General features: G+C 47.9%; 1 protein-coding gene across 1 annotated transcript in view; it reads right to left on the reverse strand.

Annotated features, from left to right (window-relative positions):
• LOC126541799 (uncharacterized) overlaps positions 1 to 13,905 on the reverse strand; it is a 484,065-nt gene that overhangs the window by 30,625 nt on the left and 439,535 nt on the right. Inside the window, exon 4 of the mRNA XM_050188735.3 lies at positions 12,158 to 12,466. Coding sequence (XP_050044692.3) covers positions 12,158 to 12,466 — 309 coding nt within the window. The remainder of the gene's footprint in view (positions 1 to 12,157; positions 12,467 to 13,905) is intronic.

The following is a 13,905-nucleotide window of genomic DNA, read 5'->3' on the forward strand; positions in this document are numbered from 1 at the left end:
GTGCCAGTGGGAATGGTTGCTCCTATAATTAAGAAAGCAAGGCTGGTCGTTAGAGCACAGCTTCTCAAAACGAGAGCATTTTTTAGGCATTGGAACTCTAATTTCTGCCGCGTTATACTAAGCTGCGACCGGTACTTTGCTTTAATCGACGTCGCACCCATTTGCTTGGTCTTTAGCAGAGCTCCTTAGCCACGTTTACGACCTCACGCACCGTGTACCCTCCGCGATCTGCCTGCATGTCGAGTTAAACAGTTTGTTAAACTATGGGATAGCATTACGGATTCTTTTTCTTCCGTAGGTTGAACATCTGGCGGTCGAACACAATGAGTCAAAAGAAGGAAAAAACAAATTAAAAAGAAAAACATTGAACGTCATATTTGCGTATTCATGTGTATCCAAATGTAGTGCGAGATGAACTTTAAGGACGTCAATCATAAAAAAAGGTACTCGTATTATATTTATGGACCTACAGTAAATCAATTGTGAAAAGATTAGCATATTGCGAATTGGGCAGACGAATTCACTGACGCTCCGCTTCCCCCCCGCTATTTGCTGCTTTGAGCGAAATCTTCCGCAAGTAAGAGAGAAAAAAAAAACATTCACATTAGTTCGAGGAAATGCATATCAGTGCAATTATCTTTAAGCATCTCTTGGGCTACTCTCAAACTGACGCCAGAGAGCGTCATAAGGAAAAGGTAGGGAGGTTAACAAGGCTGAGCCCGGCACGACGTCAGTGCTGCCATATCATCGAGGCGCCATGCGTTGCTTATGTTTTTTGCATTGCTCGCAACGTGATGAATACTGATGAGTACTACATAAGAGTGGTGAGATGGCAAGTGGGAGAAGTATTTCGTGCGCGAGCTTACCGCTCTTGCGGCACATATAAGCCCGCCATCATTCCAGATTCTCACTGCAAAGCTGAGTTCTGGGCGAGTTAGTACATCGTCAACTAAGATGAAAACCAGATAAAGAAACGCGTAAGCAAGAAACCTGCGTCCTCTACGCTCCTTGTTTTGCGTGTATGCGTTTCTTTCGCCGTTGTCACCTTAGTTCATCAGCTTCTCACTACATCGCGCGTACATGTACTCAGTATGACCAGATTTTAATTAAAGGAAACATCTAACTAGTGATAAAGGCACGCTTTTCCAAATTTGTCGGAAAAGAATGGCAGATACGACGCATTACCCTTGCGGACCTGACACCTATATATATATGCGCAAAGCAAGGTCATCTCCACGCCTTCACGTAATATATCAGTCGTAATAAATTGCTGAATGCTAACCGCGTGTTTCTTTTAGGACTGGGCTGGTGCTGTAATCTTTTGAAGACGGGGTCGTTGCTAAGGCTCGGTAATCTCGACGCTTCACAGGCGTCTCATATCTCTTCACTTAAACCGAAACGCTGGTCTTGCGACTTTGGTTGCCGGCGCTGAGGAAACGTCAAGCACAAAAATCTCTAGTGTGATAAAAAAATAATAAATACGAAGAAAGAGTAATCCAAGGACATCGTCGGCTTTTCCTGTCCGAGATGAGGAGGGGGGGGGGATTGGGAGGGACAGGGGAGGGGTCCCTTGGGACGAAATCGACACCCTAATATGAGGGCAATTTTCGGCTCGTAAATTTTAAAAGGGCGGTGCCGTTTCTCTGCCCGCTTTTTGTTTTTGTCTTTATTCCATCCATCGTTAGCATATCAGAACTCCGAAAAGCGCTCCTTCTTTTCTTTTCTCTTTAATTTTTTTTTGTAGGCGCTTCTTTTTTTTCGCATCTTCTGCACTCGTAAAATTGATTGATTGTTCTGCTTTATATTTCTTTCTTCCTTTCTATAGACATACACATGAGCGTATGCTGAAGGATGCGCATACTCAGATACGAAACAGTTCCACTCGGGAGAGAAAAATTCTCTTTCCGGGAGAAATGTATCACTAAAACAGACTTGCTCCATTTCTAAATGCGTTTCCGAAATGTATCTGCTTTTTATTCAGTTTTTTTTTAATTTTTTTTTCCAAGTGCTTGTTTTGAACTCGTTTAGCAGTCGCAACGGCTTTGACGACCAGCTTTGCCACATTCAGAGCTCCTATACAGGCGGCATTGCAGTTCGCTCTGACCCTCGCGAGCTTCGCTTGTTTATAATGAATACGCCGCAGCTTCGCGATGGGGCCTAAAGCAGTGGTGGTGATGTGGTTATGGTGATGAGCCGTAACCGGCGGGCTGCACGCTTTTCATCGTTATAATCACAAACAGTCTATCTGGAGCCCAAGTGCAGGGCAAAGGCCTCTCCAAGAGGCCCCAAATTACCGAAGGCTGTCTTGCGCCAACAGAATACGTGCCATGCATGCGAACTTTATAATCTTGTAGTCCCATCCAATTATCTGCCGTCTTGATAAGTGTGACGTTAAGAGGTATAGAAACGGCATTGCTGGACTTGGGAGGGATAGATGAGGTTCTGGTGGGGAGATTAAGGAGAACGAGTGTAGTTAGGCGCGTCATGTACTTAATGCGTGGAAGAGATAACGACTCGGCTATTAGAAAACAGACGGATGCCGCCTTCTCACCAACGAGGTATACTGTCGTTAGCTTGCGCATGCATGAGCTGCGCGGAAAAGATAATTAAGCTTGTTGCAGGGGCCGCAAGAAAAAATGGAACGACGACGTCCAAAGGAGAGAAATAGCATAATGCACAGAAATAAACGAAAATGCCAGTCATGTCAGCCAGGCCCGGCTAGCCTCATGGCCAAATCCGGTGGTTAGGCGAACGCGACGCTCATATGAACATTGCCTCCCGTTCAAATCAAGGTTACCAAATTAGTACCTTCCATCAATGGTGGCTGCGCGTTCATGAGCAGCCTGATCGAGTGACGCGTTGTTAGACGCGCGCATGCTGGAGGCAAGCGAATTCTATTCTGCTGATTGTTTCTGCTGATTGATTGATTGATTGATTGATTGATTGATTGATTGATTGATTGATTGATTCTGCTGAAAGGCTTAGGGTGCACGCGGCTTGACTGCGTGCGGAACCATCCTGTTCAATAACGGATCGTCGCTCACTTTGGGCGCAATGAGCCCAGCCGCTTGCGAGTGTGGCTGCTTAGCATGCTTAGCACTGGTTTCTTTTATCTGGCTCAATAGTTGGATCAGCCCTAACAACTTTGCAGTTTCGTTCCTGGGGTTCTATTCTGGACATTCCGCCATTTTCTTCGAGGCGTGACGTGGGCGCGACGCGAATAAAATGGCGCTGGTGGTCCCGTTGTGCCTTCGTAACGTGACGCAAACTTGATATTTTGCTTAAGAAATTGAAAATGCAGGTGGTGAACCTAACGTTATTGATAAAGCAAAACAATTTTCCTCCTCAGTAAAAATAAGGCAACCAGCTCAAAGCGCATGATTATTCCGTCGAAAACGCTTCTCGCTTCCGTCTTCCGTCCCCGGGAAACGGAATGAGTGATCGTACGTTGGCGCCAACGCGCTTGTTTTCTACCCTCGAGACAACATACGCGACCTACCTATGGTGATGGCGCATGTTCTAGGCCGCGTTATCGCTATCCCGTGATACGCAAGTGACACAGCCCGACTCGGTTGGCTGAGAAACGGCTGAATATCACCGATAGGGTTGCGCGCGCCATAGGTGGCCATAGGTATCCGCTTGCGCGACCAAAGCGCCGTCGCTGCAATCTGTTGTTCACTTCGTTGCTTACCTGCACTGCGTGAGGAAACTTCAAAGCTCCGCCTTGCGTACATTTCTTTATATAAATTAAAAAAACTGCCGTTGTCATAACTTCTGATGATGTGAAAGGTCATTAAGCTTGATTACAATACAAACACAGCAGTGAAAAGTGCAAAAAGTCGCAGAAGGTTTGTGATGCTCAACCAACATCATTACAAGTGAACACTACGGGCACGCGTTATGAGCAAAAAATTTTCATGGCATCAAACGACGGGGAAAATGCGGCGATACGCATGCCTCTCAGTGGCCATTGCATATGGCCGCTCATCAGCATAATTCGCGCGGCTTGTCGCACCACAAGTTTTGGCGGAAAATCTCTGCCATGGCGGCCCAGCGCAACGTCACGCGACGTATAATTGACGTTTACGAAACGGCCCTTCCTGTGACGCTCCTCACGGGATATTCCTTCAGCCAATCAGCGAGCTGACATGGCGGCTATCACGGACCCCCACTACTTATTCGTGAAATTGCAGATGCATTGCAAGGGCTTCCGCACGCTACTGCTCGCTTTCTTTTTGAAGCGCTAACATTGCAATATAGCTGCCAAGGACCATAACAAGGTATTAGTCGATAAAATTTCCAGCTGCACGCGACTTTTCGTCATCTTGATGAAAATGCAAAACTGAATTTTGCAAATCTTCCGTTTCCTGACACAAATTGCAAGGCACGTGACCTCTCGACAGCCAATCAGAGAGTCAACATGGCGGATAATGGCGGCTGCGCATCCGCCATGCGTGTCGAGAATAGAGCCTCTGATTCCACTTCACATTTTTCTCTTGTCATACGTACGCTAACAAGAGGAACCCGCGCGTTTTTCGGGCGAGACCTTTTCTCGTTTCTCGTTTAGTTCCCGAGAGCTTTTCCTGAGAACCGTTGCTTACGGGCAAGAGTGCGGCGCTTGCCCATGTTCGCGTGCCGGGTCGACTCGGTCGGACGCGGCGCCGCCTTCCGACAGCGGCGGGCGACTGTCGCGAGCCGCGGGGATTTGCCTCGGTTTTGCTCGCAATCCCCGAGAGGATCACGCGATAAAGCGGCGGCTTAAGCGAAAGCCCGCGTCGCCGTCACTGCTCACTGGTGCCTCGGCTCTCTTGCGAAGCTCGACGTTCGTTCTTCACTTAGTCGCTCCGCGCTTACGGCTTTCCCCCCTGCTTATGTCGCGTTTCTATGGCCACGCATGATTGAAGCTATGTCTTGCGCGCGTTCCACCTCTGAGATTGTCCCATTGCAGTTTCTTTTTCTCTTTTAAAACCATATTCTGCTTAGACGATGTCAACGATTCCCGCTTGCTCAGCTTAGACTGCACGATGCGTAGCAATGTATTCTTAGAACAGCCCTTTATAAAGCGGGGGGAAAGTATGCAGGCACTGGCTCTGCATGAAGGAATTATTTCAGCTTAATTCCCACGTGCGGAACGGTCGAGTAATGTACACCTCTCCAATGGCTGCCGAAAATCCTTGCGCTGTGTGGTTTTTATTTCGCTTTATTTCGTCGCCACGTCGACGACAAGCCTCCCCTCCGCCGCTTACACCGCTCCCTCTGCACCCTCTTCTTTTCTCTTCGTCATGCGCCGTGACGTCACTTTCATCGCTGCATACCGCGCCGACCAATCACACGGCGCGTTTTAAGGCAGGCCGCCGCCGAAGAATTCTCAGATTCTGAATCCAAGATGACTTCTCGGCTCGAAACTGCGCAGATACAGTATGCGGTGCTGCGGGCGAAAGTAATCGAACATTGCAGAACAGTGTGAATGCTGTAATGGAGTGGCGCATTTCCTTGCTCTTCACCGTGACAACGCGTTCACAGCTGAAGGTCCGTTCGTTTATTTATACTTTTCAAGCTTTAATGTTAAGTCAGGACGCCTGCGTTTCAGCGCTCCGTGTTTGTTGGGTTATAGATGCGTCTATAGTGTTCTTATACATACAAGCCATTGGAACCAATCTCGCAAGAAGCTGCGTCCCCATCTGTATGGCTCTCGAAAATTTTCTGTCGGCGCTTTGCCACCGCTGCATGAAGGGCACGATATAATTGCGCGAATGACGTCATGCCTTACATCGGTTTCTGGCAATTCTGGCAAGAGAATGCCTCCTTTCTGTAAAGCGGTTGATGCACACCCTTCCTGACGGCTCTCATTTTCTTACTGAGCTATATATGGTCTTGTATTACGTCTTCTTAGTGCAACGACTCAGACGAAGAGTCGTTTCGAAATAAAGCGCCGCTCGCTTTCTCTGTCGGTTTCCTTAAAATTCGGCTGCCTTTTCAGGGGATAACGGCTTTCCACGTCAAGTATTATTCTCCATCTCTTAGCAGTGTTATCGGCGGCTTTATTTACTATTTATGGGCATACGCGATAAAAAGGAAGAAATATGAACGTAAGAAAAACCGTAGATGACAATCACAATCTCGTGAACTAAAGAGATGAAGAAAATCACGAGCGACTTGCTTGACGCCACGACATGTCCGAAACGAAGCTTCTCGCGAAATTGGTGCGGCGTTTGGGGACGACATAAACGAAACTGCTGCCCGAAACGCAGGCTTCCGGGCGGTAACGTACTTCCGCATTTTAAATGAGCGCAGAGGAGCTGTGGCTCTCACGCTTTTCACCCGTTCACCGCTGCTCGATTACTTCGAATGCCGCACGCAGATATATATCTCGAACTATGACTGCGTCCCCGCCGAATGCGGCGCTCGTATATATAGCCGCCGGTGTTTGCTCGCATCTGAGGAAAAATGCGGGCGACGAAGTCGTACTTGAGGCGCGGGCAAGATGTGGCGGTGGACAATCAAAAACAGGCGAGGAAGAAAGACAGACAAGAAAACGACACCAAGAAAGAAAAGACGCAAAATTAACTGCGGCTGCTGGGGGCGTGAAAATAGAGAGAGGGGACCGAAAGGTCGATTATGCTCCTGTCACGAGCACTGCAGCTCGCGACGTCGGCTATCGACTTGGCTTGGCTACGGGCCTGCTGCTGCGACTGCAAGTTTCTCTTCGTTTTTTGTGCTTGGTCGTCTTCGGGACACGTACATTGTTCGCGGTGGCGACCGCGAAGGAACGAGAAAGAAAAACGGACTCGGAAACGAAGTTGGCTGGCAATAACATTCTTTTTCGCAAAAAAAAAGATGATATATATATATATATATATAGAGAGAGAGAGGGAGGGAGAGAGAGAGAGATGTTCACTTCATCTTGAATTATTTTGAGGCCCAGAGTATTGCAACTGTAATGGCAAGCGCACAGTCTCGAAACGCTAGCTTTCACGAGCGAAGAATGCCACAACGCTCCCCTTACCGCCGGTACCACCGGTACCGGTGCCACTGGTACCACCGGTACCTATAACACTGGCAGCATCGGTACCGCGCTGTGGTATCACCGGCACCAGATCTGTCTTCGGAATCGGCGCACATTTTTAGACAGCGCTGACTCCGCGACCAGCATAGGAAATAGGCTAGAAACATACTCGATACGGAACAAGTCGGGATAACTCTCCAAGAAGCCCTTTGTCTTTAAGAAAGCGCTTTCGGTCTGCGACGCGGGCACTACTACGTTTCACGAAAGCGACTGGCCTCAGTGAGCGATTACAGGCGCGAAGTTATGGACATCCGCACGTATTCACATCGATAGTACTTTGTACAGTCCCTCTCCTTTCATTTCTTCCCCTAAGCCACTTCCCCTTTGTAGGGTAGCAAACTGGACGTGCATCTGGTTGGTCTCTCTACCTTTACCTCCTCCTCCTCCTCCTCCTCCTTACGGCCTGCTATATGCGGACCAACTTCGGCGTGCACAGTGCACCGATAAATGAGCAAGATAATTGCAAGTCCCATCGTTTGTGACTGAACTATAGCTTCCTGAAAGCTTCAGCTCCTCTTGTTTCAATTTACCTTGGCATTACGAAGGGAAACCTTTCCTGCTCGCTGCTCTTAGTTTAATACGGCTGTGCGCGGAAATCCTAAAGCAGGCGCATGGCCATAGCATAAGAAGCGACGATATGACTCTGCTGCATGGCAACGTACACGGTTTGTTGACCTTTGCCGTGCTAGTCGCGCTTTTGTAATTCAACTTATTACAACGATACACAGGGTATACATGCTTGGGCGAGTTGGTCGTGGTTCCTAACGGCGGTGTTTGCGTAGCGCACGAAAGTAGGAAAGGAAGGACAGAGACGATTGCCGCGCGACTGGCCACTCGAGGCACTTTGCCTGTATTCGCGGGCGTATTTCTCGCTCGGAAAAACACTTTTGTGTAGCATGTATTGAACAACAGAAAGCTGTATCGGGTTTTTCAATGTCGCTTTACAATTGTCTCATTGACACTTTTCATCTAATTATAATACTTGAGAAGTTGGTTAATTGATTAAGACTAATTGTCTAATTAGGCGGTATGAAAAAAGAAATATTTGAGCATCTCCAAGCGACGGCAAAGAACATTACTTTGGTTCTGTCCAGCTACGTGGCATTCGCATATCTTTTAACTCTGGCTAAAGTTAGCTGAGACACCCTATATATGTATATGATAAATGTTGGACGTTTGAACCTCACCTTATCCACGCTGTCTATTTTTCAGCTGTGCAAAAATCCCTAGCTCTCAGAAAATTTTTTTCTTTTTTCTTTCTCTCTATTTGTACTAGAGTGATTCGCCAAGGTGGAGCATAACTTAAAGTTTTTCTGTAGCTTTTCTCTCTATCATTTCATGAAAATGCCAACGTTTATCGACGAAAGCGAGGGGTCGGTGCATCACTGCGGTGTAAACTAGTCGATGTAGTTGTCATTGTCCTTCCCATTTAAGACAATTGAGGGTGTGAATAAGGTGTTTTATCACTTTTCACCCTTCGCTATACCACTTTAACACCAATTTTACTCAAAGCACCATATAGTAAGGTGTGTGCAAAGAAAAAAAATGAAAGCACTAAAAAATTAACACCCTAAGGAAACAATTAATACCCTATGTGGAAGGTGTTCGAACGTTCGCTACCTCTGAAAACTCTCCTTGCAGCTATAGGATTGTTAGATTTCAAGGGTAACGAACGCATTTTCTTTGATGTAAGATGCGACCTTGTGCAGGGGTTCTCATGAAATGAAGCAGTTGGAGTTTCTGGACAATTTATACATATAGATACCAATATTTGAAGAGCTGAAACCTGGCTTCTGCGTGGCGCAATGGTTTATATGTGAAGTTCCTGGGCTCGAATCCATCCCCATGAATTTCTTTCGTAACCTATTTAAGGATGAATTGTTTGCCGCTTGTGCAGTAACGCTAATAAACTCGTAAACAGTGGTAAGTATCAGGAGCTGAGGGCGACGTTTTTCTTTCATTTCGCTTTTACTTCAGCCATACACCCTTTCATGAGGGTGTTAATCAAATAGGGGTGCTTGTATTAACTAACACCCTGAGGGTGTTCGTCTGGCGGATTGCTTTACACCCTTTGGTGTACTAGAATGTTTAGTGTGGATGCTGTGCAGACACGACGGGCAAACAACGACAACGTGAGCGTCTGTCGAAACTATCTCGCGTTTCTCTGACAGATGCGCGCCTGGGCGCATCGTTCGCAACTATATAGGACGTCGTAAAGGCTCAGTCCTGGTTAACCACCCTGCCTTTCATTTATCATTTGGTTTCTCTCTCTATATAGGACGTCTAATGGGCTGAGTTGGTGTTCTCGTGTGATGCCCGTTTGTAAAGCCTTAACAGCGCGGTACGCATCAAGTTCTTCACCGCGGTGCGCTGTTGTAGTTTCGTTGTTTCACAGGCCTAGTTTGTTGTCATGGTGCAATGATCGTCATTTTCCACCAGCCCTCTCGGAGCGTAATCGCGTTTTCGCAAACGGTTTTGCAAAACTCTCGGTCAGTGCACTGCGTCCGCCTCTGCGATAATTGCGCTGCGCCTGGTCGTTATCAGTTTCCGTTCATCACACTCTCACCGCAATGCTTCGGTTTCAAGGACACAATATTGTGCAGTTCCAACGGGTGTCACTTTGAACTCTCGTTTGTCGACGGCCTGCTCGCTAGGGCGAAAGCGGTTACCATGCCCCTACGCGCGCTAGTTCTGCAGAACACCCCCTTCTGGCGCTCTCCCCCCGTCCCTGTTTTTAGCAGTTCTTACAAAAGACACCGTGTCTTCGTTTGTCTCGTCGAACGATCACCGCATCGCTCTCGTTAGTGCAATGGCCGCTGCCTATCTATATGCTTTGCCATCACCGCGCACACACTTTTCTTCTAGTTCTTTCGTCTCGCATGGCACAGCCTTAATCGCCCCCGTCGCGCTCTCGTCGTATTTTTCCGTGAGTTGCGGCGCAGCGTACGCCGCACGTGACCCATCCCTTGCACCCGCGTACACCCCATCTCCCCGTGCGGGGAAGGGCGGCCGGCGACGTCATTAAACCCCAATCGCAAATCCATTACGGTCCCATAGAGTGCGCCTACACCCTTCCATGCAGCCTCGCTTTCACAGTCAAAGCGCTCATCGCATTTGTATTGTTTTAAGGGCGCGCGCAGGGACCAGCTGTTTGCCGTCGTCGTCGCGCAGCAGGCAGGCAGGCGAACACTGCTGTAGCGCCCGATTTATTTCTCGTAGCGCAGAGAGGAGCGACGAACAGGCTATTTGCATAACAGCCTGTGTAGGAGACAGAGTTAGCGAAGGCGCTGCGTACAAGGGAGGGAAGCAAGCGGGAGTGGGATATTGCGCGTGTAGTCTGCACACCCGGCTGCGCCGCGGTGAATGCGTACTGTGCACGCGTCAAGTCAGCGGAAGATTTGTTTCAGTGTAGAAGTGGGGGAGGGCGCGGGGGGGGCTCGGTTTGTCATTGACGGCATAGCGTCCGCGTCTCGAGTCGAAGCGGAAAAGCCTGCTCCTGCGCCCTTTTATAAAAATACGGGAGTAACGACAATGACTCTTTTCGAACGGTATTTTGTGAAGTGACGTGATTGGAAAAAGGGGAGGCGGGGGATTCGGTCCCTTGAAATGAACAAACGATTTGTGATCGTGAACTGGAATCTATTAGGAGAGTACGGCATCATAAGGAGCACCGCGCGTATGGACCGTCAGATGGCAGCACTGCGGCGCTGTTAGCTATCGGGGATCTGCGTGCTTGACTAAATAGCGCTTCTGTAAATCTCTATTCGAGGCTATACGAGCAGGCTTGAAGCGTTGGTGCAATCGAGGGCCAGTGAATGACAATCACGAGAGTAGGTAATCACTGTAGTCGAGTTAGTGTTACGTCGCAACGTCAACCGAGTGTGACGGGTGTCGTCCGGTATAGTGAACGCACCAATATATATATGGGATAGATATTTCAGCAGCGATGCGCCACATTCAAGGTATTCCAGCACTGAGCGCCAACGTGGCTTCGGTACTTACAGCGCGCCGCTAACACAAGAGCACATGTATAGTTACACGAGGAATCGGTGCTTGCGAGCGGTATCATTGCTTTTTTTTTCTTGTTTTTGTTTATTTAGCAACAAGCATTGCCTGCTGAACACCGTTCTTTTATAATCGGCTATACAAGTGGCACGTGCATTTGATGCCGTCTTAGACAATCGAGACGTCTTTGACAACGAGACAATTAGACAATCGTCTCGCTATACCACCATGCATCGGCCGTAAACGTGCATTTCCAAGCCTTAGAAGAACTGACAACGAGGTAAACCCCCTCTTGATAGTTCAGCGAATGTCATAATTTCTGCCTACACTGTGGATCTATACCCGTGTTTCTGTGTAGGGTGTCTAGGATTTTTAATAAATAGCTGATTCGAGATAAATTAAAATTTTGTTACTAACAACGCTTCAGGTACAGCAGCGGCGGACATCAAAATCAGGAAAAACGCCGTACGGAAGACCGTTAATTGGAACAGCGACAGATATCACAGCGAAATCTTTTGAGTCGGCATTTCTCAGAACTGTTAGCGCAACGTTTCTACCAAAACGTTACGCTTTGAATACTGCATGGATGACTTCAATTCTGCACTTACTACGTGCCCCCCAAGGCCAATATTTGAAAACGTAATTGGCTAAATTTTGGTAATTAGCAATAGTAATGCCGATTTTCGCACAAGTTATGATGTCCGCCGCTCCTATAAAGTTTGCCATGAATCATGTTTAAGGTAATAATAATAATAATAATAATAATAATAATAATAATAATAATAATAATAATAATAATAATAATAATAATAATTTTGTTTGAAAACGTGCAATTGAAGGAGAGAAAACAAAGTAAGGAGTAGGCTGTCAACTGTCACTGGAAGGAGCGCAACACCTGTTAGTCTTAAAGGAGAAGAGCACAGAAACACAGTAATGGGTGATAGGAAGAAGGGAATGAAAGAGGAAAGCAAGAACAAGATGATAGCTCGCGAAGGCTATACAGATCTTAAACAGCGTTCGTTGGTATATAGGCGGCATTTGCACTGAGATGTATGTGGAGCAAGAAGGTATACAGCATGCACATACCTGAAATTGCTGCACGGATGAATGATCCAATGTCCGGCGGCCTTTTGCCGGATGCGCTCTTTCATGAGCGCCTTCTTGGATCCGAACAGCTTCATGGCCAGCTTGTTGTCGGACGGCTGGAACAGGGCCTCCAGCTGGTTGCGCATGAAGGACGCCTTGGCCTCGGACAGGCCCGCGCCGCCGCCGGGCCCCAGCTCTTCCTTGGGGGTGCCGTACAGTGACACGTCGTCGCCCTCCTTCGCCGCGCGGCCACCCGACGCCGCGTTGTTTGCGGCAGCGCTGCCGTCGGACGCCGCGCGGACCTGCTCGCTGCATTCGCGAGATCCGTGTGCGCCGTGAGCACAAGCTCCGCAGACGACATTCATAGCAGTATATATATGCATGCCTCTAGCTGGACCACACCGTAGGCCTACTTGTAGGCCTAACTGTATACGACTAGCCCTTAAGCCTAACAAGCTTTCTCAGCGCAATTTTCTCTTGCACGCAAGCACGCACGTAAGCACACACACCCGCGCACACACGCACACACAAGAAATCAAGCAGTCGTTGACTAGTAAGGAATTGAACTGTGAGAAAATTGGCCACCCAAAAGCTGGCTGTACATCGACAATCAGCAATAAATCCACGGTGAGAAGCAATCTGCTCTGGTCAGCATGGTGCTGCAATAAGAATTTGCTAAACCTAATCACTCTTCCAGTGTAAGGGCCGTATAACGTAAAACTATTCCGATATGTATTTATTCCAATCTCCTGACCTTAAATTTGCGTAACCGCCGAAGCAAGCATCAGGCGGTGAATAAACAGACCAATCAAACGCTCTCCTCGTTTATAGACGATCACTTTTGTTTGCTTTAAAAACGCATATCATTGCCTACACTGAGCAGCTTGTCTTATCTAATTGGCTGACAAGAGGCGAGGAGCACGCTCAAGTGGAGAGGGATTTGGTGGGGCCGAGCCAGTGCACTGAAAATCGATAACCGGATGACGAGGGTGGAGCCGGCGTCTGCGATTGGTCCGTTTCCCTATACTTAGCTTGCGGTGGCTGGTCGAAAATCGCGGCGGCATGCAATGGAAGCTTAAGAGTGACCCTAGAACGGATCCTAAGCAAAGAAGAATAGTCACAACGAGGTCGTAAACATGCCGAAAGTGCTCGAAAGCGTTACACGGCCACGCAAAAGGTTTTATTATACGCAAATAAATCCATGCTCTCCGGCAGGTGCGAGTAGCCAGTGCCTGAGCGATCGGCGGCAGCCATCTTTTATTCCTTTCGGAACGGGGCAGCCTGCGGCTATTCAGAAGAAAATTCAGTTTTGTTCGGCATATGAATGCATCTCTAAAGCGTACACGTCACTTTGACGCGGTGAGTTTTTGCGGGCTTGTGGCGTCGCGTGATAGGCAGGTGAAGTGGGTGCAACCCGAAAAATTTTGACCAATAGCCGAGGGCCAATGGCGAAATGGCGTCGAATCAGAAATAACTATTTTTTGTTTTGTTCAGCCCAATCATGCATAATCAGAGTGTATACACTCTGATTACGTGTATACACGTCATATCAGATGGGGAGCTATCGCGGTTTTCATGACGTCGCGTGACTGACATGTAGGGGAAGTGGGGGTGGCTCTAAAGGTTTTTGACCAATCGCGGAGGGCTGATTGCAGAATTGGAATAGAAAAGTTTCGAATAGCTTGACGTCATAGCGCCCTAAATTCACGAAACAGTTAAGCAACTCAGCTTCTAAAATGGCCGATATA

This window comes from Dermacentor andersoni, chromosome 2, assembly GCF_023375885.2.
Source record: "Dermacentor andersoni chromosome 2, qqDerAnde1_hic_scaffold, whole genome shotgun sequence".
NCBI lineage: Eukaryota > Metazoa > Arthropoda > Arachnida > Ixodida > Ixodidae > Dermacentor > Dermacentor andersoni.